This window comes from Ursus arctos, unplaced genomic scaffold (assembly GCF_023065955.2).
Source record: "Ursus arctos isolate Adak ecotype North America unplaced genomic scaffold, UrsArc2.0 scaffold_12, whole genome shotgun sequence".
Taxonomy (NCBI): domain Eukaryota; kingdom Metazoa; phylum Chordata; class Mammalia; order Carnivora; family Ursidae; genus Ursus; species Ursus arctos.
Window position 1 is genome coordinate 43,851,463 of NW_026622786.1, and position 27,333 is coordinate 43,878,795.

Consider the following 27,333-nt stretch of genomic DNA (forward strand, 5'->3'; position numbering starts at 1 on the left):
TGTTATGCAGCAACAGACAACTAATACAGAATCTCTGCAACTTGCTTCTTCCAAGCAATTTGGGAGGCAATTCTCTATTGGTCTTTTGCATTTATGCACATCTTCTGAGCAGAGGCACGGACTGCCTTTGTTCTGGACAGTCTTTTCAAAGATGTTTGTATAATGACTAGCCTTGGAAAATATGGTATCTCCTAGAGCAAATGGCGAGTATGCTTACAATTTTGGAAGATTAAGACGGCATCTCCCTTCAGGACAGTAGGCAAACATACTTATTGTCCAATGTAAAAGATTCAAGTTTCCTAAGCTCTGCAATTCTCTCCTACAACACACTACATGTGCAAGATTTCACCTGGTCCTCTTCACACCACACTGTGGGAAATGGAGTTTGGGGAATCAGTCTAAGAAAATGTTAATATTCTAGCTATTGCTTGTTCTAAATACTAAAGTCCTGTCTCTCTGACCCAGGAGTCTTGTGTCTTCTATCCACATCTATGAAATTGGCAGGCTAACTTGATAGCTTGCAATTAGGGTAGAATATAAGATCCCTTGGAGTTTCTGACAATACTATGCTGTAATTGCTTTTTTTTTTTTTTTTTACCCAAATCTCACATTGGATTATAAATTCCTTTGGATTAAAGACTTCTTTCTTACCATATCCTTACCACTTGTTGCAATGCTTAGTAAAATAACTTGTTAAATGAATTAAAGAAAAAGCCATGTACTAGATACTCTACATGGCAGTCTGAAATCAATGGGGAAAAAATGAAAAGTTATTCAAAATAAAGCAAAGAGGGGCACCTGGGTAGCTCAGCTGTTTGAGTGACCAACTCTTGGTTTCGATTCAGGTCACGATTTCATGAGTGGTGAGACCGAGCCCCATGGTGGGCTCCAGTTCAGCAGGTAGTCATCTGCTTGAAGATTCTCTCCCTCTGCCCCTCCCCACTTGCATGTGTACTCTCTCTCCCTCTCTCTCTAAAATAAATAAATCTTTTTAAAAAATAAAGCAAAGAAATTTGGGTAATACTGAGAAAAACTTGTTTTTGTGTTTTGTTTTAAAAGGGTTTAAGTAGTCTTTTTTTTTTTTTTTAATTAGGTGAGCTCTATGCCCAATGTGGGGCTTGAACTCATAACCCTGAGATCAAGAGTGGTATGCTCTGACTGAGCCAGGCAGATGCCCCAGAAAAACCTGTTTAATATCAAAATTTTCAAATGTTGAAGGAAGTATTTTGAATGTTCATAATAGAAAACACAAATATTCTTAATACAATATATTAAAAGTAAGGTTATAAATATTATACAGAAAGAAAAGACATTCAGGTTAATCAAAATAAGAAATTTAAGTTTTATTCTCAGAGAATATTTATGATCTAGAAAAAAACATTTCCTAAAATCAATATTTTTAAGAAGAAAGTATAAGAACTTATCCTAGTCAAACAACTCCACACTGGAAATTTTCAGGGAAAATTTAGTTCATTTAGAAGTTTAAGAAAATCATATAATTCAGCCAACAGAACATTTAGTTCATTCAAAAGTTTGGCAAATCATGCAATTTAACCAGCACAAGTCTAATTTACTAAATATTGTGTTTAATTAAGAGATACATGTTTATATCGAATGAGGAAAGGGCCTAATTTAATGTATATCTCCAGATGGTTAAGAAAACAGCAACTAAGAAACAGTATAGGGAATTTTGAAATTCATGAATCATGTATGAAGTCAATATATTGCTTAGGGTTCCTCAAAAGTTAGTAAATTTGAAAAGTATTTTAAAAGCCTTCACAAAGGACAGATGTGCTAACTAGGAAGGTATTTACAGCCATGTAATGTAATAGTCCTTCCAAAACTAAAAAGGATAGGAAGTTAACAAACTACCAGCTATGGATCAGTTATGACTGATCCTTAAAAACCTTATGGAACTAGCTATAGATTGCCTTTTCTGGACAGGAAAAAAGGATTCCAGATTCTCAGCTTATAGAATTATCTTAAATCTGGATCAGATAACTTTTCTAAAGTCTGAGAGCCAAAGTAATTACAGAAACTGGCTAATCACAGATATTTCTGAGAGAGGTAGGTTGGCCAAACTGTTTTGTTTCAATATAACCAGAAAAAGTCTAATGCAAAAATATGTATGTTACTAATTCTTATAGCTAGTGACATAAATTATGAAGCTGTATGACTATGTAATACTAAACATTACACGAGTTGACAACAAAGAATCTGCTCTCAAGTATAATCTCATGATTCTTTCCTATAATAAAAGTGAAACAAAGTCTTAACATACTGTTAAGGGTTGAACTATATCCCCCCAAAAATATTTGTTGAAGTCTAAACACTCAGTACTTCAAAATGTGATCTTATTTGCAAATAGGGTCATTGTAGAGACAGTTAGTTAAGATGATACCATATCGTAGTAGGGTAGACTCCTAATTCAATATGCCTAGTGTCATGTAAAAGATAGCCACGTGAAGACAGAGACACACAGGGAGAATGCATGTTATGCAGCAGCAAGCCAAGGAACACTAAAGACTGCCAACAAACCACCAAAAGCTAGGAAGAAGCAAGAAAGAACGCCCCTAAAGGTTTCAGAGGAAACATGGCCCTATCAAATCTTGATTTCAGACTTCTAGCATCCAGAACGGTGAGACAATATATCTATCTTGTCTTAAGCCACACAGTGTATAGTATTTTGTTTCAGAAGCAATAGGGAAAGGGTGCCTAGGTGGCTCAGTTGTTAAGCGTCTGCCTTCGGCTCAGGGTGTGATCCCAGGGTCCTGGGATTGAGCCCCGCTTCGGGCTCCCTGCTCCACTGGGAACCTGCTTCTTCCTCTCCCACTCCCCCTGCTTGTGTTCCCTCTCTCACTGGCTGTCTCTCTCTCTGTCAAATAAATAAATAAAATCTTAAAAAAAAAAAGAAGCAATAGGGAATTATTACACATACTAATTATCGGTACAGAGTGGCCATGTCCTATTCCTATAGTGTGCTGCATTTTTCTGTGTAGAACATGTCATTCATAAATAAAACTGTTCAAGTTATTTAAGATAATTTTCATTTGAAAATATCAGTCAAGGCAGTGGAATTTGGCAAAAGATCATAAAGGCTAACTGTAGTGTTCTTTATGTTTATATTCATAATCGAGCATTCAAAGTCCTAAAACATTTAATGGCTCCAAAAAGACTACTAAACAAGTACAAAGTAAAAAAGAAAGGTTAATGACACACATTAGCAAAAGCATATCCAGAAGTAAAATGAACACTTCCTACATATTCAGAAATAATTTTATTTTAATATGAACACTGATTAATATTAGTTATCAGGGCCCAAATTGGAAGAAGAGAGCATCACTGGTATGAGAGAAGCAAAACCAGAACAGGGTGAGAATGGAGAGGTGGTACAACACAGAAGGATAAGGAAGGCACCATAAGGAAGGAGGGCTTCTCAGCACAGATTATATGAACCTAAACAAGGTCAAGAGGGTATCCAGGCAAGGGGAGACAACGCAGCCTGGGAGACAAGGTTTTAGACCCCATGTAGGCTAAGGAAAGTCTCTGTGTAGGAGGGCACTCTAATGCAGAGTATCAGAGACTGAGACAAGTGAGGACAGGAAGATGGTTTAGCAGGGAATGCTGGAGCATGGGCAAGAGTGAGGATGACATCTGCATAAGATAGAGAGTGGCAGTAGTCAGAGACTGGTCACATGGTGGGGAGGATGGGTCAAATATGCTAATAAATTAAGGATACTGAGAGCCAGGTATCTCATTGTCAGAGAAGGGAGATACTAAAATTGAAGGTAAGAACACTGATATGAACCCTGGGATGTTGAACTGAAATTGAAGGTGCTGGTGGAGACTCGTAGTTTTCAACTGCACAGATGTATATAAAAATATATAAAATATAATTAAATATAAATATGGAGATAAATATGTATGTATTTACCCATTTACTCATATACATATACTTATTCCTTAGCCATGAGAAGGCCTGGAAGCAGTGACACTACAACAGTAAAGAGTGTGCCCAGTGCCCAGATCTTGATTTCTAAATACCATATGCCATTAAAATGAACCAGGGCTCCTGGGAGAAATGGCTGACTCAAAGGCTAGGCAGAGAAAGTACAAGGAAAGCCTGGTTCATTTTCCTGAGCCAGAAAGTGATAAAGTTCTCAAGGAATGATGGGTGTATTTCCAAAGGACTGAAAGACCAATTAAAAGGGGTTTGTGCTGGTCAAATCTGAAATAATTTGAGAATCAAAATAAATGTTGATAGAAAAGGATTAAAACCAACTGAATAAAATATGAAACCAGGAGTCCATAGAGATTAAACAAATAAAATGAAAATTTGATAAGAAATAGTATTATTTACATGGTCTCAAACTACCTCCCCAGAGAATACTTATTATTACATAAGGAAAATAGTAATTTTACAGTGGAGAAGCTTAGAGAACCTGACTTTAATCAAGGGCACAAAGTTACCATCATAATGGGGCAAATCAAAATCATGAGCCATCTGATAAGATGTAATAAAAACACTGTCTCATGTGATATCCCTACGAAAGATATATTACCAGCATATAATGATGAGGAAAAACATGAGATAAACCCATACTGAAAGAAAATACACAGACCTATACTTTTCAAATGTCAAGGTCATGACTGAAGACTAAATAGACACAAAAACTAAAGGTAATGCTTGATTCTCAATTGAATCCTTTTGCTATAAAGGACTATTGGCACAACTGGCAAAGCTTGCATAGGATATGAGGATTAATTGGTATTATCATTGTTAATTTCCTTACTTTGAAGGTTTATTGTGGTTGAATAGAAGAATATACTTGTTTGTAAGAAATAGTAATGTATTTGGGAGTGACAGAGCATCAGGTTGGCAACTTATTCTTAAAATTAAAAAGTTTTCTGAAGTTTTGAGATTTTTAATTAATTTTTATTTTCACTTTTTTAAAAGGTTGAAACCAAAAGATCTTACATGCTTCCAGAGAATGGAAGGGGAGAAGTCAGACGTATCTAAAATTCTGGAAATCTCAATGGTTTCAACTTCTCCAGAGGAACATTAAAAGCTACAAGACAGTGGAGAAGTGCCTCCCAAATTCTAAAGGAAAATTCTTTCCTGACCAGAATTCTATTTTCAGCTAAGCTATCAATCAATTATGAGAGAATAATAAAACATTTCAGAAATGCAGTCTTACTCCTTCTCAGAAAGTAACTAGAAAATGTGCTCCACAAAAAGGAGAGAGTAAGTCAAAACAGAAGATGACTAGGGACACAAAAAATAAGAGATCCAACATAAGAGAGACAAAGAAAAATGCTGAAGAGAAACCTGGGGTCACAGCTGTATGCTAAACAAAGAGAGGCAACCAGTCCAGATTGGAACAGGTCAGAAGCTTATGGCGGAGACATCTTCAAGAGGTTGAATTTGATTATCTGTGGGTGAATAAATATACTGACAGCATATTTAGATAATTGGTAGAAATATCTACGCCTGAATTAGTGAAAACACACAGTAAACCATACAAACAGAAAAACAGTTATTAATTCCAGGGAACAAACACACAAAAAGTTGTGCAAGCTCAACTCTGTAGCATGAATAATTACAATAATTTTGATCTAACTAAAACTATGTTGTAACCCTACTGGGTGACTAGAAGTAAGAAAATGTCCGTGTTTATGGGAGAAGAGAAGAAAGAGAGCTAAATATTCATCTTCCTGCCAGGAAATTAACACATAATGTCAAAGGATATCAACAAGAAAATAAAAAAACAACCTAAAGAATGACAGAAAATATCTGCAAATCATATATCCAAAATAAGGGACTGTATCTAGAATACGTAAAGAATTCTCACCACTCAGTACTAAAAAGACAACCCAATTAAAATTTGGAAAAGGTGGGGTATCTGCGTGGGTAGGCCAGTTGAGCGTCCAATTCTTGATTTTGGCTTGGGTCATGATCTCAGGGTCATCAGATTGAGCCCCACAACAGGCTCTGCGCTCAGAAGGAAGTCTCCTTGAGATTCTCTCTCCCTCTCCTTCTGCCCCTCCCCCCATTTGTACTCTCTTGCTCTCTCTCTATCTAAAATAAATAAATAGGGGCTCCTGGGTGGCTCAGTTGGTTAAGTGACCAACTCTTGATTTCAGCTCAGGTCATGATCTTGGGGTTATGGAACTGAGCCCCTCATCAGGCTCTGTGCTCAGTAGGGAGTCTGCTTCACTCCCTCTCCCCCAACTCATGCACTCTCTTTCTGCTCCCCTCTCTAAACTAAATAAATAAGTCTTTTAAAAAAATTAAATAAATAAATAAATCTTAAAAGAAATAAAAAGACTTGAAAAATACTATCAATCAACTTGAACTAACTGACATTCATGGAAAATTTCATCCAACAACAGTAAAATATACATTGTTTTCAAGTATACATGGAACATTTCCAAGATAGATCATATTCTGGGCCATAAAAACAAGAGTCAGTAAAGCTCAAAGGATCCATATCAGACAATATATGTCCTTGACCACAATGGAATTAAATTAGAGATCTTTAACAGAAATATATCTGGAAAATTCCCAAGTACTGGAAACTAAATAACACACTTCTAAATAACCCATGTCAAAGAAGAAATTAAAAGGAAATTAGAAGGTATTTTTAACTTTTTTGAATAAAAAACACAACATATCAAAAACTGTGACATATAGGGGCACCTGGGTGGCTCAGTCAGTTAAGCGTCTGCCTTTGGCTCAGGTCATGATCCCAGGGTCATGGGACTGAGCCCCACATCGGGCTCCCTGCTCAGTAGGAGTCTGCTTCTCCCTCTCCCCATTTGTGCTCTCTCTCTCTTTCTCTCTTTCACTTACTCACTCTCAAATAAATAAAATCTTTTTTAAAAATTGTGAAATATAGCTAAAGCATTACTCAGAGGGAAATTTATAGCACTAAATGACTTTATTAGAAAAAAAAAAGGTCTCAAATCCATCATCTCAGCTTCTACCTTCAGAATCCTGAGAAAGAAGGGTAAACTAAGCACAGAGTAAGCAGAAGAAAGAAAAAAAGAGAAAGAAAGAAAGAAGCAAACCGTACAACAGACTCTTAACTATAGAGAACTGAGGATTACTGGAGGGGAGGTTGGTGGGGGATGGGTTAAATGGGTGATGGGGATTAAGGAGTGCACTTGTGATGAGCACCGGGTGTTATCTAGAGGTGTTGAATCATTATACTGCACCCCTGAAACTAATATTACACTGTATATTAACTAACTAAAATTGAAATAAAAACTTGGAAGAAAACAAGCAAACAAATATTCGCTCAAAAAAAAAAAAGACTAATAAAAGCAGAAATCCACGAAATAGAGAACAAGAAAAAAAAAGATGAAATCAATTAAGTCAAAAATTGGTTTCTTGAAAACACCAATAAAATTGATAACGTCTAGCCAGAATGACTAAGAAAAAAAAAAAGATAATATTCAATTAACAACATCAAGAATAAGAGAGGTATATCAATGCAAACTTTACAAATATAAAAAGGATAATAAGGAGGTCATTATGAACAATGTAATGCTAATAAATTCAGCAAGTTGGGTGAAATGATAAATTCTTTGAAAGACAAATTTTCTACCAAAGCTCATTCAACAAGAAACAGGTAATCTGAATAGCACCATATCTGTTTAATAAGTTGAATTTATAGTCAAAAACCTTCCTAGAAAAAAAATACCAGTTTCTAAGGGCTTCACTTGTGAATTGTACCAAATATTTAAGGTAGAAATAACATCAGTTCTACAGAAACTGTACTAGAAAGTTAAAGAGGAGGGAATACTTTCAAACTCATGTTACGAACGTAACTAATTTTGTTCCAGACATCAGTTATTCTTGGCTACTTCCCACTTGTATATATTGAATTATTATAAGGTATTTCAATTATTTAAGAAAACTCTAGTTCTGTGCCTATCCAACAGCCAGAGCTTTTCCATCCATTGGATGATGTTTTTATTATAAATGAACCTAAAGAGTGTTATCTCTGCAATAAAGAAAGACTTCTGAAACAAAGATTAGTTAGATTTCAAAGGATTTGCAAAGTAATCAAATTTTAAATCAAACTCTACTGATGTACAAAACTCTTTTCCTTTTTAACCATATGAGCAAAAACATGCATGTATTTAATTAAAGTAAATAATTTTTAATTCACCTTAAAGAATAAAAACCATCTATCACTTTCTTTATAGGATGCGCCTATAAGCACAAAGTATTTAATTTTGAAAAATATCCAAAGACATTGTTTCATCTTAAAGTTTAAGCATATTTGAAGGTTAATCAAACTTCACATAATGTTCACCTTTAAGAATCACCCATAATCTTTGGATCTAACATAACTTTTATCTATTTATTTATTAAGCAAATATTATAGCCTAAGTTTTAAAAAGATTACAAACTTTTAAAGTAAATATTTGATTAATGAAAATATGCCAATTCCTCAACTAAGAAACTTTCAATTTTTACTATAACATAGAATAGGAAATTGGGAAAAAATGTTTCCTTTAAAAGGCATGAAAATGTTCCAGATATTAATAATGAAGTACTTTTTAAAAATATTTTTATATTTTCCAATTGCTATATTACATTAAGACAAATTATATAAAGTATAATAATATAGCACATAATATATGTATACATACCGTGTCTTGCTTTGGAATTTGGACTAAAACAGAAAGAAGCTGCTCTGTATCAAGAAATCTTGATATAACTGAAACAAACAAAAACATGTACATTTAAACCTTGTTTTACAGTTCAAAATATACATTATGTTTATGTAAAGTATTATGCTCAAATAATAGAACAGTTTTACCTACAAACATTACTTGTTTTAATCGTCTTTATCTATCTTACATATGTCAGGAATAAAACAATAAATTCTAATGGTCTTTTCTTAATTTTATTAGTTATAATCTGTCTTCAAAATCTGACACTGTTGATTACCCTTTCCTTCTAAAAACTATACTTCTCTGGCTTTTAGATGTTGTTATAATTTTCTTCCCACCTTTTTGATCTGTAACTTTTCTTCCTGATATGTAAGATTAGTTTAAAAACCCAGTTCAACCCCTAAGCATGTAACCTACCAGAATTTACCTATCTTCTCTGAACTTTGGTTGTTTTCATTTTTTAAATGTGGACAGTAACATCTACCTCCTAGGGTTGTTGTGAGGAATAAGTGAGATATTATGTGTTAAGTACCTTGCACACACTACAGCTCAAAACTGTTCTTTTGTTCTTCTCAACTCATGTTTCAGCTTAAAGTATTCTATAAAAATAAATTCATAGATTATTGTAATCTATCCCTTTTAAATATCTCCAGTTTTCTTAATCTTGCCATTTAACAGACCTTTTAAGGATGAACTCATTTCCTCATACTTAAAATACAGTAAACTATGGTAACTGTTTCTTAATAACTCGTGACTATTATCGCCACTGAAATGTGTGACCTCAAAGCTTTTGTGTAGACTTACTGATATTTTCACAACATGGATCCAACCTGCTATACTTTAAAAAAAAACCCAAAAGACAAAAATTTTATGTCACTTTCTTCCTGTTCAAACTGCCAAGTATCTTGTGGTATTTTTCAGTTTGCCTACCTCTAGAACTCTGTCCCTTTCTAATTTGCTGCTTCTATAGTAATTAGCTATGTTAAAACTATGCTTTAAAAAATCACAGTAAATAGACTGAGTAATACTAATATTATACTGTTCAATAAGACATAATACTATTATGACATTTTACATGTGATTCCACTAACCAGACTCTCTTAAGCCCTCATATAGATTGGCCTTTCTTTTTTGGTCTCTTCTTCCTTTCCCTAAGTCTATCATAACAACCAAAATTATGTATCTAAAATAAGGGTTTGATCATATTACTCTCCTGATTTAAAATCATCAGCTCCCTATTGCTTGCAGATAAAATACCAAATTTCTTACCATTATACAAAAGCCCTTCACAAGCTAGCCCCAATCCTCATTTTCTGCCATTCCTCAAGGCTTCAGGTCATAAGTAACTACTGGCCATGCCTTAAATACAGCAAGCTCTTTCATATCAACATTAAATACAACTGCAGAAGCTTATGTTAACTCTATCTTCCCCAACTTCCCAGAAAAACAAGTGTTGCCTAGAAAGCAATGACTGCTCAACATCACAGCCAATGGCACTCATATCAGATATTTATCCCAGCCACTACATCCAAAAAAATATTGTTGTCGCACTATGTGCATCAGTGCACCTTGCAAAGGCATGTTCCCTTTGTCTTGAATATCATTTTTAGGATTCTCCTGTTGTAAATCCTACCCATTCCCTTAATATAGAACTGAAATATTATCAGGGCACCCAGCTGCCTCAGTTGGCAGAGCATGCGTCTCTTGATCTTGGGGTCATGAGTTCAAGCCCCACATTGAGTGTAGAGATTTCCTAAATAATAAATAAATGTTAAAAAAAAAAAGAACTGAAATATTATTTATGGACCCTGTATTCTGCCTTTATTCCAGCTCACTCCTCTGTGTTCCCATAAAATACTCAATTATTATTGCATTGATTGCACTGTATCAAAATTGTTTACTTAGAATTCTGTTTCTCTAACATGAGTGGAAGATCCTTGAGGACAGAAGCTTACAACTTAATCTTCCTCATCTTTTTATCGCCAATACCTATAGAATGCCTACAATAAAGTAAGTACTAGGTTGTTATTTTTTGTTTTGTTGTTGTTAAAGATTTATTCCAGAGAGACAGAGCGAGAGAGAGAGAGAGAGAATGCACACAAGCAGGGGGAGGGGCAAAGGGAGAGGGAGAGAGAAGTAAACTCTCCATTGAGCTCCAAGCCCAACATGGGGCTCCATCTCAAGACCCATGAGATTATGACCTGAGCCAAAACCAAGAGTCAGATGCTTAACTGACCGAACCACCCAGGTGCCCCTAGGTTGTTGTTGTTTTAATGAGATTCAGATTTTCCTATTTTAATAAGCTATAAAAATTACCTTCCCACCTTGCTCTGTTCCTGCTTCCCTACTTCACTGCATGTTAAGATAAATTATAAACTGTCAAGATATAAAAACATAGAAGTGTTTAACATTTGTAGATGCAAACTTAAGGCTTCCAGTTATAAGAAACTATAAAACAAAATATATCAAAGTTTCAAAGAAAATTCAAGTTTTTCATTAATATCACATCTTATAAAACATAATTTTGGGAACAACAGAATACAATTTTCAAGAGGTTCAACGATAAATCAATAGTTTATCAAATATGAATAGCTGTTATATCCTAGCCTTGTACAGGAATCCTCCAACAAAGCATGCACTCACAATCCAGTAAGATTAAGTACCATAACAAGGTACTACAGGAAACATGTAGGAAAGGTGCCTAAACAGACTTGGGGAGTCAGAGAGGCTTCTCGCATAAGTGATATATAAACTGGAATGGTAAAGGATGAACTGTAGTTAGCTAAGGAGTGCTTGGGAGGAGGGGTCACAGGGAAGGAAAAAGAGTCTAGGCAAATAGTACAGAGTACAAAGACCAAAACATAAGAGAAAATCTGTTCAAGTAACTAAAAGAAGTTCAATTATATTAAAAGGCAGAATGGAAAGTGAGGAGTAGCAAGAGATGCAGTAGGAGATGACAAGGAAAGAGTCATATAGAAAAGTCTGGATTTTATCCGAAAGGTAATGAGAAGAGGTTGAAGAATTTGATGCAAGTACATAAGTGGTAGCCCCCAAAGAGGTCTACCTCCTAATTCCTGGAATGTGCAAATATGTTACCTGGTAAAAGAAACTTTGAAGATGGAATTAAGTTAAGCATCTTGAAATGGAGAGATTATTCTGGATTATTTTTGGTCCCCAAGTAATCACAAGAGTCCTTAGAACAGGGTTGTAGAAAGATCATTGAGAAAGAGAAGATACAAGAACAGAAGCAGAGGTCAGAAAGGAGGAAAGATACTATATGGCTGGCTTTGAAGATGGAGAAAGGCCCACGAGCCATCTACCCATCTACACAGCCTCTAGAAACTGGAAAAGGCAAGGAAACAGATTTGTCCATAGACTCCAGAAGGAATGTGGACTGCTAACATACTGATTTTAGCCCAATAAAACTGATTTCTGACTTCCAGAACTTTAAGATAATAAATTCATGTTGTGCCACTAAATTTGTGGTAATTTGTTATATCAACAATAAGAAATGAATACAGAGTTACATGCTCAGAATTATATTTTCAAAAGATCATTCAGGCTGTAGCATAGAGAAGACACTATTTAAAAAAAGACTGGAGGAGGGAGATCAAACAGGAGGTTGTTGCAGTACATCAAAATGTGGTTAAATGGCAGCACAGCAGCACGGGGAATAGAAGCAACACATTCGAGAGATATATAGAAAGGACTCTGCAGAATTTGATGACTGATTTCAGGAAAGAGAAGTGTTAAGAATGACTTTCAGGGGGGTGCACGGGTGGCTCAGTCGGTTAAGCTCCTGCCTTTGGCTCAGGTCATGATCTCAGGGTCCTGGGATTGAATCCCACGTCAGGCTCCCTGCTCAGCTGAGAGCCTGCTTCTCCCTCTGCCTCTGCCTGCCACTCCCCCTGCTTGTGTTCTCTCTCTTTGTCAAATAAATAAAATCTTTTTAAAAATTAAAAAAAAAAAAAAAAGAATGACTTCCAGGTATCTGACTTGGTAAAGAGGTTGGCTATAGAGCTCTTCACTGAAGTCAGGAAGACTGACTTAAAAGGGAAAATAGCACAGTTTGGGCACACTGAATTTGAAATGATTGAGGAACATCTAATAAGTGTTCAGTAGGCAATAAGATAGATGGGGCTAAAGGTCTGTAGAGATACCTGGGTATGATATGTAGATTAGGAAGTTATATGCGAGTAATAATTATAAAACCAGAAAGGTAAGTCATATAAGAAGATACAGGGTAAAAAGACAACTGAGGATGTATCCCTGAAGAGGCTTAGCTTTTACGGAATGAGCAAAGGAATAGAAACCTATAAAGAAGACTCAGAAAAAAAAAAAAAAAGACTCAGAAGTCTTTCCCTTTTCCATTAGAAAGAAAGGACTCTGATGTTTTTAGTCTGTTACCTGATCAATGACAGGGCTTTCTGAGGACATTCCAAGATAGTATATGGTCCTGAGGTCTATTTGGAAATCCATATAGATAACATTTCAAGGGAAATAACCAGTGGGTTCTGACTGGATATTCATATAACCTTTTTTTTTTATGTTCAATTAGCCAACACATAGTACATCATTAGTTTTTGATGTAGTTAGTGTTCAGTGATTCATTAGTTGTGTATAACACCCAGTGCTCATTACAACACGTACCCTCCTTAATACCCATCACCCTGTTCCCCATCCCCCCAACCCCCTCTCCCTTCTGTAACCCTCAGTTTGTTTTCCAGAGTCCAGAGTCTCATGGTTTGTCTCCCTCTCTGATTTTTTCCCATTCAGTTTTCCCTCCCTCCCCCTATGGTCCTCTGCGTTATTATGTTCCACAAATAAGTGAAACCATATGACAATTGACTTTCCCTGCTTGACTTATTTCACTTAGCATAATCTCCTCCAGTTCCATCCATGTTGATGCAAATGTTTGTTAATCATCCTTTCTGATGGCTGAGTAATGTTCCATTGTATATACAGACCACATCTTTATCCATTCATCTGTTGAAGGGCATCTCAGCTCCTTCCAGTTTAGCTATTGTGGACATTGCTGCTATGAACATTGGGGTGCATGTGCCCCTTCTTTTCACTACATCTGTATCTTTGGGGTAAATACCTAGTAGTACAATTGCTGGGTCATAGGGTAGCTCTATTTTTAACGTTTTGAGGAACCTCCATACTGTTTTCCAGAGTGGCTGTACCAGCTTGCATTCCCACCAAGAGTGTAAGAGGGTTCCCCTTTCTCCACATCCTCGCCAACATTTGTTGTTTCCTGTCATGTAAACTTTTTAAAGAAATGAGTTTCAGAGCTAAAAAAGAAGGAAACTCCAAAGAAGTAGGAAGAAAATCAGGAGATTGTATAATTGCAAAAACAAAGAAAGGCAGTAATTCAATAAGAAGAGATATTTAGCAGTATCACATAAGTTGGAGTTCAAATAAGAGAACTAATATGTGTCCATTAAATTTAACAACAATGAACGTGTAGGTGACTGTCTTAGACTGGTTCTTCAGAAGCAGATCCTGACATGAGGACTGATGTCCAAGTGATTTATTAAGAATGTGGTTCCAGGTGTATCTGGGTGGCTCAGTTGGTTAAGCGTCCAACTCTTGATCTCAGCTCAGGTCTTGATCTCAGGGTCGTAAGTTCAAGCCCTGCACTGGGATCCACAGGATGTGGAGCCTACTTAGGGGAAAAAAACAAAACAAAACTGTGCTTCCAAATTTAAGAAACAAAATAGATGAACATATGGGAGGGGGGAAAGAGAGAGAGGGAAACCAACCATAAGAGATTCTTTTACAGATTTTATTTATTTATTTGAGAGACAGACAGAGCAGAAGTGAGGGCAGGGGAGGTGGTGGAGCAGCAGAGGGAGAGGGAGAAGCAGGGAGTGATGAGCAGGGACCATGACGCAGGGCTCCATCCCATGACCCCGAGATCAAGACCTGAGCCAAGACACTTAACCGACTGAGCCACCCAAGCACCCAAGAGATTCTTAACAATAGAGAAAAACTGAGGGTTGTTGGAGGGAGGGAGGTGGGGGGATGGGCTAGATAGGTGATGGGTATTAAAGAGGGCACTTGTGATGAGCACTGGGTGTTGTATGTAAGTGATGAATCACTGAATTCTACTCCTGAAATCAATCTGCACTGTATGTTCATTAAAATTTAAATAATTTTTTAAAAACATGCTTCCAAGACAAAACAGGAAAAGAGAGAAGGACAGGGAAGGGAAAAATAATCTCAGGCAAAGTCCTATGGAAGGTAACTTCAACTGATCCTATAGAATTCTGGACTTCAAGTTATATTCAGGGTTTTCACCAAACCAATATAAAAAGAACAAGGTTTTATCTCATTGTGGTTTTGATTTGTATTTCCCTGATGATAAGAGATGTTGAACATTTTTTCATGTGTCTGTTGTTGGCCATTTGGATGTCTTCTTTGGAGAAATGTCTGTTCATGTCTTCTGCCCACTTCTTGACTGGATTTTTTGGTTTTTGGGTGTTGAGTTTGATAAGTTCTTTAAAGATTTTGGATACTAGTCCTTTTGTTTTTTTATTTTTTATTTGTTATATTAGTCACCATACAGTACATCCCCAGTTTTTGATGCAATGTTCCATGATTCATTATTTGCATATAACACCCAGTGCACCATGCAATATGTGCCCTCCTTAATACCCATCACTGTCCTATCCCAATCCCCCAGCCCCCTCCCCTCTGAAGCCCTCAGTCTGTTTCCCAGAGTCCATAGTCTCTCATGGTTCATTCTCCTTCTGTTTACCCCCCTCATTCTTCCCTTCCTTCTCCTACCAATCTTCCTATTTCTTATGTTCCATAAGTGAGTGAAACCATATAATTGTCTTTCTCTGCTTGACTTATTTCACTTAGCATAATCTCCTCCAGTCCCGTCCATGTTGCTGCAAATGTTGTGTAATCGTTCTTTCTGATGGCTGAGTAATATTCCATTGTACATATGGACTACATCTTCTTAATCCAGTCATCTGTTGAAGGACATCTCGGCTCCTTCCACAATTTAGCTATTGTGGACAAAGCTGCTATGAACATTGGGGTGCATATGGCCCTTCTCTTCACTACGTTTGTATCGATGGGGTAAATACCCAGTAGTGCAATTGCTGGATCATAGGGTAGCTCAATTTTTAACTTTTTAAGGGACCTCCACACTGTTTTCCAAAGCAGCTGTACCAACTTGCATTCCCACCAACAGTGTAAGAGGGATCCCCTTTCTACACATCCTCTCCAATAACTGTTGTTTCCTGCCTTGTCAATTTTTGCCATTCTAACTGGCGTAAGGTGGTATCTCAGTGTGGTTTTGATTTGAATTTCCCTGATGGCTAATGATTTTGAACATCTTTTCATGTGTCTGTTAGCCATTTGTATGTCTTCATTGGAAAAGTGTCCATTCATATCTTCTGCCCATTTTTTGATTTGATTATTTGTTTCACGTGTATTGAGTTTGAGAAGTTCTTTGTAGATCTTGGATACTAATCTTTTATCTGTAGTGTCATTTGCAAATATCTTCTCCCATTCCATGGGCTGCCTCTTAGTTTTTTTTTACTGTTTCCTTGGCTGTGCAAAAACTTTTTATCTTGATGAAGTCCCACAAGTTCATTTTTTCTTTTGTTTCCCTTGCCTTTGGAGATGTGTCATGAAAAAAGTTGCTGTGGCCGATGTCAAAGAGGTTGCTGCCTATGTTCTCCTCTAGGATTTTGATGGATTCCTGTCTCACATCGAGGTCTTTCATCCATTTGGAGTTTATTTTTGTGTATGGTGTGAGAGAGTGGTCAAGATTCATTCTTTTGCATGTAGCTGTCCAATCTTCCCAGCACCATTTATTGAAGAGACTGTCTTTTTTCTATTGGATGTCTTTTCCTGCTTCATCGAAGATTAGTCGACCATACAGTTGAGGGTCCATATCTGGGCTCTCTATTCTGTTCCATTGATCTATGTGTCTGTTTTTGTGCCAGTACCATAGTGTCTTGGTGATCACAGCTTTGTAATATAGCTTGAAGTGAGGCATTGTGATGCTCCCAGCTTTTTCTTTTCCAACATTTCCTTGGTGATTCGGGGTCTTTTCTGGTTCCACACGAATTTCAGGATTGTTTGTTCCAGCATTTTGAAAAATGGCATTGGTATTTTTATCAGGATGGCATTGTAAGTATAGATTGCTCTGGGTAGCATAGACATTTTAACAATGTTTATTCTTCCAATCCATGAGCATGGAATGTTTTTCCATCTTTGTGTGTCTTCTTCAATTTCTTTCATAAGTGTTCTGTAGTTTCTAGAGTATATATCCTTTACCTCTTTGGTTGGGTTTATTCCAAGGTATTTTATGGTTTTTAGTGCTATTATAAATGGAATCAATTCCCTAATTTCTCTTTCTAGGGTTATATTGTTCGTATATAGGAGAGCAACTGATTTCTCTGCATTGATTTTGTTACTGAATTGTTCTATGAGTTCTAGTAATTTGGGGTGGAGTCTTTTGGGTTTTCCACATAAAGTATCATGTCACCTGTGAAAAGAGAGTTTAACTTCTTCTTTTCCAATGTGAATACTTTTTATTTCTTTCTGTTGTCTGATTGCTGTTGGTAGGACTTCTAGTACTAGGTTGAACAATATTGGCAAAAGTGGGTATCCTTTCGTGCTCCTGATCTTAAGGGAAAGGCTCTCAGCTTTTCCCCATTGGGAATGATATTCCTTGTGGGCTTTTCATAGAAATTGTGGGTTTTTATGAAATTGAGGAATGTACCCTCTATCCCTACACTTTGCAGAGTTTTAATCAGGAAAGAATGCTGTATTTTGTCAAATGCTTTTTCTGCATCAATTGAGAGGACCACATGGTTCTTGTCTCTTCTCTTATTAATGTGTTCTATCACACTGATTGATTTGCAAATGTTGAACCACGCTTGCATCCCAGGGATGAATCCTACCTGGTTGTGATGGATAATCCTTTTAATGTACTGTTGGATCCTATTAGCTAGGATCTTGTTGAGAATTTTGGCATCCATATTCATCAAGGATATTGGTCTGTAATTCTCCTTTTTGATGGGGTCTTTGCCTGGTTTGGGGATCAAGGTAATGCTGGACTCATAGAATGAGTTTGGAAGTTTTCCTTCTGTTTCTACTTTTTGAAACAGCTTCAGGAGAATAGGTATTATTTCTTCTTTGAATGTTTGGTAGAATTCCCCAGGGAATCCATCAAGCCCTAGACTCTTGTTTTTTGGGAGGTTTTTGATCACTGCTTCAATCTCCTTACTGGTTATTGGTCTATTCAGGTTGTCAATTTCTTCCTGTTTCTGTCTTGGTAGTTTATAGGTTTCCAGGAAGGCATCCATTTCTTTCAGGTTGCTTAATTTATTGGCATATAGTAGTTGATAATAATTTCTATATTATTCCATAATATAGAAATATAATATTATTCTAGAATATGTTCTATATTCTATATATTCTATAATATATAATACATAATATATAATATTCTATATATTCTATAATATATCATATACAATATACATATGATATATAATAATTGTTTCTATTTCCTGGGTGTTAGTCATGATCTCTCCCCTTTCATTTGTAATTTTATTAATTTGGGAACTTCCTCTTTTCTTTGGGTAAGTCTGGCCAGTGGTTTATTGATCTTATTACTTTTTTTAAAGAACCAGCTTCTAGTTTGGTTGATCTGCTCTACTGTATTTCTGGTTTCTAATTCATTGATCTCTGCTCTAATCTTAATTATTTCTTTTCTCATGTGTGGCTTAGGCCTTCTTTGTTGTCCCTCTCCAATTCTTTAAGGTGGAAATATAGATTGTGTATTCTAGATTTCTCTATTTTTTTGAGAGAGGCTTGGATAGCTATGTATTTCCCCCCCTTAGGACCGCCTTTGCAGTATACCATAGATTTTGGACTGATGTGTTTTCATTCTCATTGCTTTCCATAAATTGTTTGAGTTCTTCTTTGATTTCCTGGTTGGCCCAAACATTCTTAAGCAGGATGGTCTTTAGCTTCCAAGTGTTTGAATTTCTTCCAAATTTTTTCTTGTGATTGAGTTCCAGTTTCAAAGCATTGTGGTGTGAGAATATGCAGGGAATAATCTCAATCTTTGGTATCTGTTGAGATCTTATTTGTGACCCAGTATGTGGTCTATTCTGGAGAAAGTTCCATGTGCATTTGAGAAGAATGAGTATTCTGTTGTTTTACGGTGGAATGTTCTGTATATATCTATGAGGTCCATCTGGTCCAGTGTGTCATTCAAAGCTCTTGTTTCTTTGTTGATTTTCTGCTTAGATGATCTGTCTATTGCTGAGAGTGGAGTGTTGAGGTCCCCTACTATTAACGTATTATTATCAATATGTCTCTTTATTTTGGCTAACAGTTGGCTTATGTAATTGGCTGCTCCCATGCTGGGGGCATAGATATTTATAATTGCCATATCCTCTTGTTGGATACATCCTTTAAGAATAATATAGCATCCTTCTGTATCTCTAACTACAGTCTTTAGCTTAAAATCTAATTTGTCTGATATGAGAATTGCTACCCCAGCTTTCTTTTGAGGTCTGTTGGCATGAAAAATGGTTCTCCATCCCTTCACTTTCAGTCTGGATGTATCTTTAGGTTCAAAATGAGTCTCTTGTAGACAGCATGTGGATGGGTCATGTCTTTTTATCCAATCTGCAACCCTGTGGTGTTTTATGGGAGCATTTAGGCCATTCATGTTAAGAGTGATTATTGAAAGATATGATTTTAACATCATCATGTTGCCTGTGAAGTCCTTGTTTCTATAGATTGTCTCCGTAAATTTCTGTTCTATATCACTCTTGCAGTCTTTCTCCTTTTATAGAACCCCCCTTAATATTTCTTGTAGGGCTGGCTTGGTGGTCACATATTCTTTCAGTTTCTGCCCGTCTTGGAAGCTCCTTGTCTCTCCATCCATTCTGTATGACAGCCTTGCTGGATAAAGTATCCTTGGCTGCATGCTCTTCTCATTTAGTACCCTGCGTATGTCTTGCCAGCCCTTTCTGGCTTGCCAGGTCTCTGTGGACAGGTCTGACCTCATTCTGATGTTCCTCCCTCTGTATGTAAGAAATCCCTTCCCCCTCGCTGCTTGCAAAATCATCTCGTTAGATCTAAGATTTGCAAATTGTACTATTCTATATCTAGTGTCAGTCTATTCTCATTGATCTTGCGAGGGGTCCTCTCTGCCTCTTGGACACAAATGCTTGTTCCCTTCCCCAGATTAGGGAAGTTCTTAGCTACAATTTGCTCAAATATATCTTCTAGATATCTTTCTCCACCCCCTTGGGGATCCCAATAATTCTGATACTGGAATGTTTCATTGAGTCACTAATCTCTCTCAGTTTGAGACTAGGCTTCTAACTTGTTTTTCCCATGCTACCTTGTTTTCCTTCTTTTCTATCATCTTATCCTCTAACTCACTAATTCGTTCTTCTGCCTCGTCTACCCTGGCAGTCAGGGCATCCAGTTTAGACTGCATTTCATTCATAGCATTTTTAAGTTTGGCCTGATTGGATCTCATTTCTGCTCTTAGAGATTCTATATTGTCGTTAATATTTTTCTCAAGCCTAGATATTGCCTTGATAATTGTTACTCTGAAGTCTATCTCTGATATCTTGGTTATATCCATATCCATTAGTTCTGTGGCAGAGGCCACAGTCTCTGATTCTTTCCTTTATTGGGGGTTCCTCCTCTTAGTCATTCTGTTGAGGGGTGGTTGAGGGAATGTACGGAGTCCAAATTATTGACCACAACCCAAGCAAGATGCACCTGTTTTATATGGACCTTAGGGTTGTTGGCCTCTTGTTCTTCCAGCCTGTCTTCTGGGGGAGGGGCCTGCCACACTGTTATTCAAGCAACCCTGTTTGGGCAGGGGATGGGCTCAGTGAAAACCGGTTTTTTGGGGCTTTTGTTCTCTGGTGGCTTTCCTTGTCTCTTCCGAGAGTCAGAGCAGAAGTGCCTGTACCCAAACCTCTGTCTCAGAACAGAGAGATCGCAATCGGCTTTCCACTGAGCTCTCCAGGCCACACTGTCTCCATTTCTGTCTGCACTGCTAAAAACCCACAGCGTCCTGGGTTGTGCGTCCCACAGCAGCTCTCCCAGTCCTCACTCCCAGGGCCGGGCATGTCTCTGCCCTTTGTGCTTCTAAAACCACCAGCTGCCCCTGGTTTGCCCACGTGCCCCCATAGCTCCAGGTTTCAGTATTGGGGGACTGTCCTAAAATCCTTTCCCCACGGCTAGTGGTCTGCAAGTGTGTGCCCCGTCCCCAGAGCGGGAGGTTTTTGCCTTCCCAGTGTAAGTTCATGGAGGCTCCCTCCCTCTTCCGTTTATCTTCTGATATCTGACTGCAGAATCATGGCTTCCTGATTCATACCTCGAGACCAACTACCGGAGATATTCTGTTTGTAGAGATCCAGATGTGTCTTTTTACATCTCAGGCTGATTTCGTGGGTGTTCAGAATGGTCTGGTAGATATACAGCTCAATTCAGGGGACTGGCTGAAATAGGGTCTCCTACTCCTCTGCCATCTTTTTTCATCCCTGGCAATTCTCTTACCTTATGCTATGAGGATTAAATTGTGCCCCCCAGAAAGATATTTTGAAGTCCTAAACCCTGGTATCTGTGATCTTATTGGAAATTAGACCTTTACAGATGTAATCAAGTTAAGATAATGTTATTAGGATGAGCCTTAATCCCATATGACCAGTATTTTTATAAAAAGACAATGTATTTTTTTAATAATTTGTATTCATAAAATTAGATGATATTCATTTACCTGACTGAAGTCCAAAAAAGAGTTCCTCATCTTGAAGTAGTTCTTGAACACAATCTAATCTCATGTTAATGGTTTCAATATCAACTAGAGGTTCTAATATATTAGAACGAAGTCTTCTACTCCCTCCAGGAGTCTTAGTATAATTTAGAACACCAAAGAGTGTGTGATTATTCCTTTGAAAACACAAATTAGGAAAATTTCATTAAGTATACAAGGGAAAATCCAAAAAAGTTACCATTTAACTTTCTAAATAATCCTATAATCTACAGTAGTGATTCTCAAACTTTAATGTGCATACAAATCACACAGAGAATTCTAAGTCTGAGATAAGTAAGTCTGAGATGAGGCCTGAGAATATATTTTTTAATAAGATCCCAAGTATGCTATCAATGAGCAATGCTTTAATTAACAAGGGGTAGACAATATCTTCTTGTATTTAATGACTTTTTTCATAGGTCAGCTAGAATATTCAGACTAATAAAAATGTTCTAGTCCATGGTATTCCATCAATAATAGCAAGATATCAGTAATATATCCTTTACAGGGGAAAAGAGCTTTCACATTGATAAAAATGAGTATTTAATATAATCACTTTGTTCTAATTAAGAAGTTAGAGAATTGCAAATAAAAGAGAAAGAAAATAATTTCAGGTACAGAAAGTGTTAAAAACAAACAGAACAGGACTGCATAAAGAATGACCAGGAGGGCTGCTTTAGTTAAGTTGGTTGAGAGAGACCTATATGTGCATAGTTGAATTCAAAAGTTATCCATGCAAAGATGATGATGGGATGCAGATGATATTGACAGTGGTGGTGAGAAATGAACACTAAGTATATGCCAGGCAATATTCTAAGCACTTTACATATATTAACTTATTTAATTCTAATAATCATAGTATGAAGTAGATGCTATATGTAACCACATTTTACAAGGGAAGGAACTGAAGTGCAAAGAAATTAACTAACTTGTCCAAGGTTTCCTAATAATTAAATAACAAGAAAAGAGTTATCAGTTAAAAAGGGCCAAGTAGAACAGTAATTTAAGCTCAGGAAGCCTTTTTGGATCTAGAACCAAAAAGATCAAGGTTGGTGAACTTTGCAAATGAAAGAAAATGGAGGGAGATGAAGAAGCTGAGGGAGGCCAGGACAAAGAAGTCCTTGTGGGCCATAGTAAAGAGTCTGGACTCCATTTTATTTTATTTTTATTTTTAAAGATTTTTATTTATTTATTTGACAGACAGTGAGAGGCAGTAAGAGAGGGAACACAAGCAGGGGGAGTGGGAGAGCGAGAAGCAGGCTTCCCGCCGAGCAGGGAGCCCGATGCGCGGCTCGATCCCAGAACACTGGGATCATGACCTGAGCCGAAGGCAGACGTTTAACGACTGAGCCACTCAGGCGCCCCTGGACTCTATTTTAAATGTAATGGGAGCCACTGGAAGATTTTCAGCAGCAGACTTCCAACATCTGATTTCAAGTTTAAAGGATCACAGTCTGCCCACTAAATCAAGAATAGACTAAGTGTAGGAGGGTAAAAAGAAGGCAGAGAAACAAGTCAGGAGCTATTATAGTAGTTCAGGCCAAAATGATGGAGGCAATGGTTAGGGTTATAGCCTTGGAAATGGTAAGATATGATCCAGAATTGGTATGTATTCCAAAGATTGAGTCAAAGGGATTTACTAGTGGACTGAATCTGGGTTGAGAGAGGGTAGAAAACAAGAATGACTCTTAACTTAGTCACCAGACTAGCAGATTTCTAGTATATTAATTTTTTTAAAGTAAACTTTATCCCCAGTGTAGGGCTCGAACTCACAACCTTGAGACCAAGAGTCATATGCTCTACCAACTGAGCCAGCCAGGTGCCCCAGTATATCAATTTAAACAAATTTTTAGAGAACTACTCAAATCAAGTCCTGGCCAGGGGTGGGGGTGGGGTCATCACAGGCATTTACTTTTTGAGAACTGGGCTTCTATAGGAACCAAGGAAGTGAGCAGCAAACCAAACCTGCCATTTGCTATAGAAATTAAAGGGTGAAACTGCTCTGAACAGGTGACAAGTCTACAGAAGCATTAGAGCTATTCAGATAGTTCAGCAAGTAGAATATCCATCTTTTAACCTGATATTCTTTGGTTCAAGTCTGTAAAAAGACTTCTCAATTTCTCCTCTTCAACTATAATATGAACTCCTAGAGGTCAAATATCCTATCATGTAATATACAGCAGGACCTCAAGCAATGTTTGACAATGATAATGATAAATAATGATGAACTATGAAATGTGACAAAGTATAAAACACTTTGTAGTAATTACCAGCCTTGGTTATTGACTCTATGTTACTCTATGTTATTATAACATAGAAAGTAAATGACAGAGTAATTTTTCCAGATATTATTTTAATACTTTTAAGTAGCAAGAAGAAAAAATATTACTTATTCACTAAGCTGAAAAGGAATAATAGCTACAATTAACTATAAATTCTTTAATGATTTTAGACCATCATTAGTCAATGGAACTGCAAAGGAACCGAGGCCACTATCCTGATGGATAACTAAAGGTATTAAATACAGTACTACTCTTACTAAAAGTAGTATCAACAGTACCTAGATAAACTGCTCTTGATGATCAGAGTATACGTAATTAACAAAATTAGACAGCCTATGTTTCTAAGTTTGCAACAGCAAATAATGTCTGGCAATTTCACATAATGGAAACTGAACCCAAGATAAGAATATACACAGTAATAGAGATATTTAAACAACTATGGCTCTAAATTTGCACTGAGCACTTAAGGTTTCAATTGTCTAAAGTACTCTTTATTCCCTTCAATACTCTTTTAATACTAAAAATCATAATCATTTTAAGTTTATCCCTTTCATTGATGTCTAATGTTATATTTAATTACCAAAAGCTAATTATTTAACTACTCTAAGCTTCCTTACTCCGAACTTGCACTTTACCAATCAGTAATACTAAATAGCTTTAGTTTCCTTGCACATACCATATTGTTATAATGAAAATCATACTTTCAAGACGTGGTTTTTTACTGTCTTACCACCTTTTCTACTTCATCTGGATAACTTCTATTTATATTTCAAGACTTACCTCAGGTATTATCTCCCCTAGAAAGCCTCTCCTAATTACTTCCCTTTTACCCTTAACCTAAGCCCAATTAACTCTCTCTCTGCTATGATCCCATCATTTTTATGCAAATTTTACCACCATACTTAGTACATGTTAATAATACTGTCTATGTGTTTCCTCCTCTAGACTGTAATTCCTCAAGGAGAAAAACCATGGCTTGCGGCGCCTGGTGACTCCGTCGTTAAGCGTCTGCCTTTGGCCCAGATCATGATCCCAGGGTCCTGGGATGGAGCCCCACATTGGGCTGCCTGCTCAGTGAGGAGCCTGCTTCTCCCTTTCCCTCTGCCTGCTGCTCCCCCTGCTTGTGCTCTCTGTCAAATAAACGAAATCTTAAAAAAACAAAACAAAACAAAAAACCCATGGCTCATTAATTCTTTGTCCCAAACCAACCCTGTATTAATGCATTCCTGCCTCACCATCACCATGTTGATTACATTATTTTCTATTAATGTGTTAATTCTAGTTTAAGTATCCCACTATGAAATCTATAAACATTGTGTGTGTGTCTGTGCCTCTCCCTATCTCTCTCTCTCTCTCATGCTCACCATCAATATTCCTGGTATTCTAACTAAAGTTAATAATAAACCAATAAAACCAGCAAACCAGTCATACACCATAGATCAAGTTCATTCAACTATTTTTACCTTCTCAAATAATTACAGAGCCCCTTAAATTTCCTGTACTTGATGCTTTTAAAGCTGGTTATTCTAATTTTGTCATAATCTGGATATAATATCTTCTTTTTATTGTGGTAAAACACACATAACATAAATTTTACCATTTTAATCATTTTAAGCATACAATTCAGTGTTGTTGGATACACCTGCAATATTGTACAACCACTGCCATTACCCATTTCCAGACTTTTTCATCATCCCAAGCAGAAACTCTGAATCCACCAAATAGTAACTACCCATTCCCTACTGTTTCAAGTACCTGATAATTTTTATCTAACTTCTGTCTCTATGAATTTGTCTAGTCTAGGTATCTAAGTGGAATTATAAAATATTTTTCCTTTTGTGTTTGGTTTATTTCACTTATACAATGTTTTCAAGGTTCATACATCTTGTGGCATATATCAGAATTTCACTCATTTTTTAAGGCTGAATGATATTCCATTGTACATTATGTATATACCTTATTTTGTTTATCTAGTCAGTCACTCATTGATGGACATTTGGTTTATATACACCTTTTGGCTACTGTGAATAATGTTGCTGTGAACACTTGTGTGCAAGTATCTCTTTGAGTCTCTGCTTTCAATTCTTTTTGGTATATACACCTAGAAGTGGAATGCTGAGTCATATGGTAATTCCATGTTTAACTTTCTTGAGGAATCACCATACTGCTTCCAAAAATGACTGTACCATTTTACATTCTCGTGGTAAATGTACCAGGTTTCCAATTTCTCCACATCTTTGTCAACCTTATTTTCTACTTATTTGATAATAACCATCTTAATGAGTGTGAAGTAGTAATTGTGGTTTTGATTTGCATTTCCATAATGACTGTGCTTACTGGCCATTTGTATAACTTCTTTGCAGAAATGTCCATTCAAGTTCTTTGCCTAGTTTTGAAATGGATTGTTTGTTTTTTGTTGTTTCATACAAATATCTTTTTAAAATTTAACGTTTGTGAAACATCTGAGCAGCTCAGCAAAAAGGGTACAATGATTAAAGGTATGTTTATTCAATATTTCTACATCAAGCAATTTAAAGAACTATAATTATTCATAGAGAAATAGGATATAATAAAATACACTGATACATTTTGTAAGAAAAAAATTGGATGATCTTACCTACAGTCCTGATTATTAATTAGTAATTCAAGGTTTTGGGCTGATGATGAATCTATCATGGCTGTCTGTTCACTACCCTGGAAACAAATCTTCAGCGATTTTGGTGCATAAACTGAATTTTGAATAAATTCAACATATTTTAATAAAGCTGCAACAGCTGCAAGGCAGTAATACCTGAAAGGTGACCAATGATACATTGCTATAAATCTTTAGAATAAAAAGTATTGCTATAAAAGAAAACATTTATTTCACCTCATTATTAGGAAAATCATAAATATTTGTATAACATTGCTTAAATTCAAAGGGAAAAAGCACACCAGTGCTCTTTATTTTGAAAACTAGCTAAATAATCTCTAAAACATAAAAGTTGATAGAAACAGACAATTTTCTGAAGTCTGACACTTAAGTACTCTAATAAATCACATGTTGGAAGACAATATTCAATGGTAATTTAGTCAATGTACCATTCTAAGAATTCCACTCATGTCGAAAAGGTCTGAGAGAGTTAGGAGGTTCCTATGCATAGAAAAATATGTTACGATCTTGGTGAGCTTGGTCACTGTGATTAACCAAATAAACAACTAGTCCAATCTAGCTCAAAGAAAGTATCTATTTAGTATGTTCTAAAAAATATCCTTTCTAGGGTGCCTGGGTGGCTCAGTCCCTTAAGCATCTGCCTTCAGCTCAGGTCATGATCTCAACGTTCTGGGATCAGCAGGGAGTCTGCTTCTCCCTCTCCCTCTGCCTGCTGCTGTCCCTGCTTGTGCTCGCTCTCTCTCTCTGTGTCAAATAAATAACTAAAATCTTTTAAAAAATATATCATTTCTAAAAATATCATTCCCTGACCTAGCTGAATCTTTTAGGAGTCCATGTATGAAATAACAGGACTACAGCCCTGTGTCTCACATTTCTAGGTTACT

General features: G+C 36.6%; 1 protein-coding gene across 1 annotated transcript in view; it reads right to left on the reverse strand.

Annotated features, from left to right (window-relative positions):
- The window catches only part of MSH4 (mutS homolog 4), a 118,585-nt gene that overhangs the window by 75,488 nt on the left and 15,764 nt on the right, over positions 1-27,333 (reverse strand). The window contains exons 6-8 of the mRNA XM_057310549.1: positions 26,414-26,587; positions 21,479-21,651; positions 8,665-8,732 (exon numbers count right to left, since the gene is read on the reverse strand). Of these exons, the coding sequence (XP_057166532.1) occupies positions 8,665-8,732; positions 21,479-21,651; positions 26,414-26,587 (415 nt within the window). The remainder of the gene's footprint in view (positions 1-8,664; positions 8,733-21,478; positions 21,652-26,413; positions 26,588-27,333) is intronic.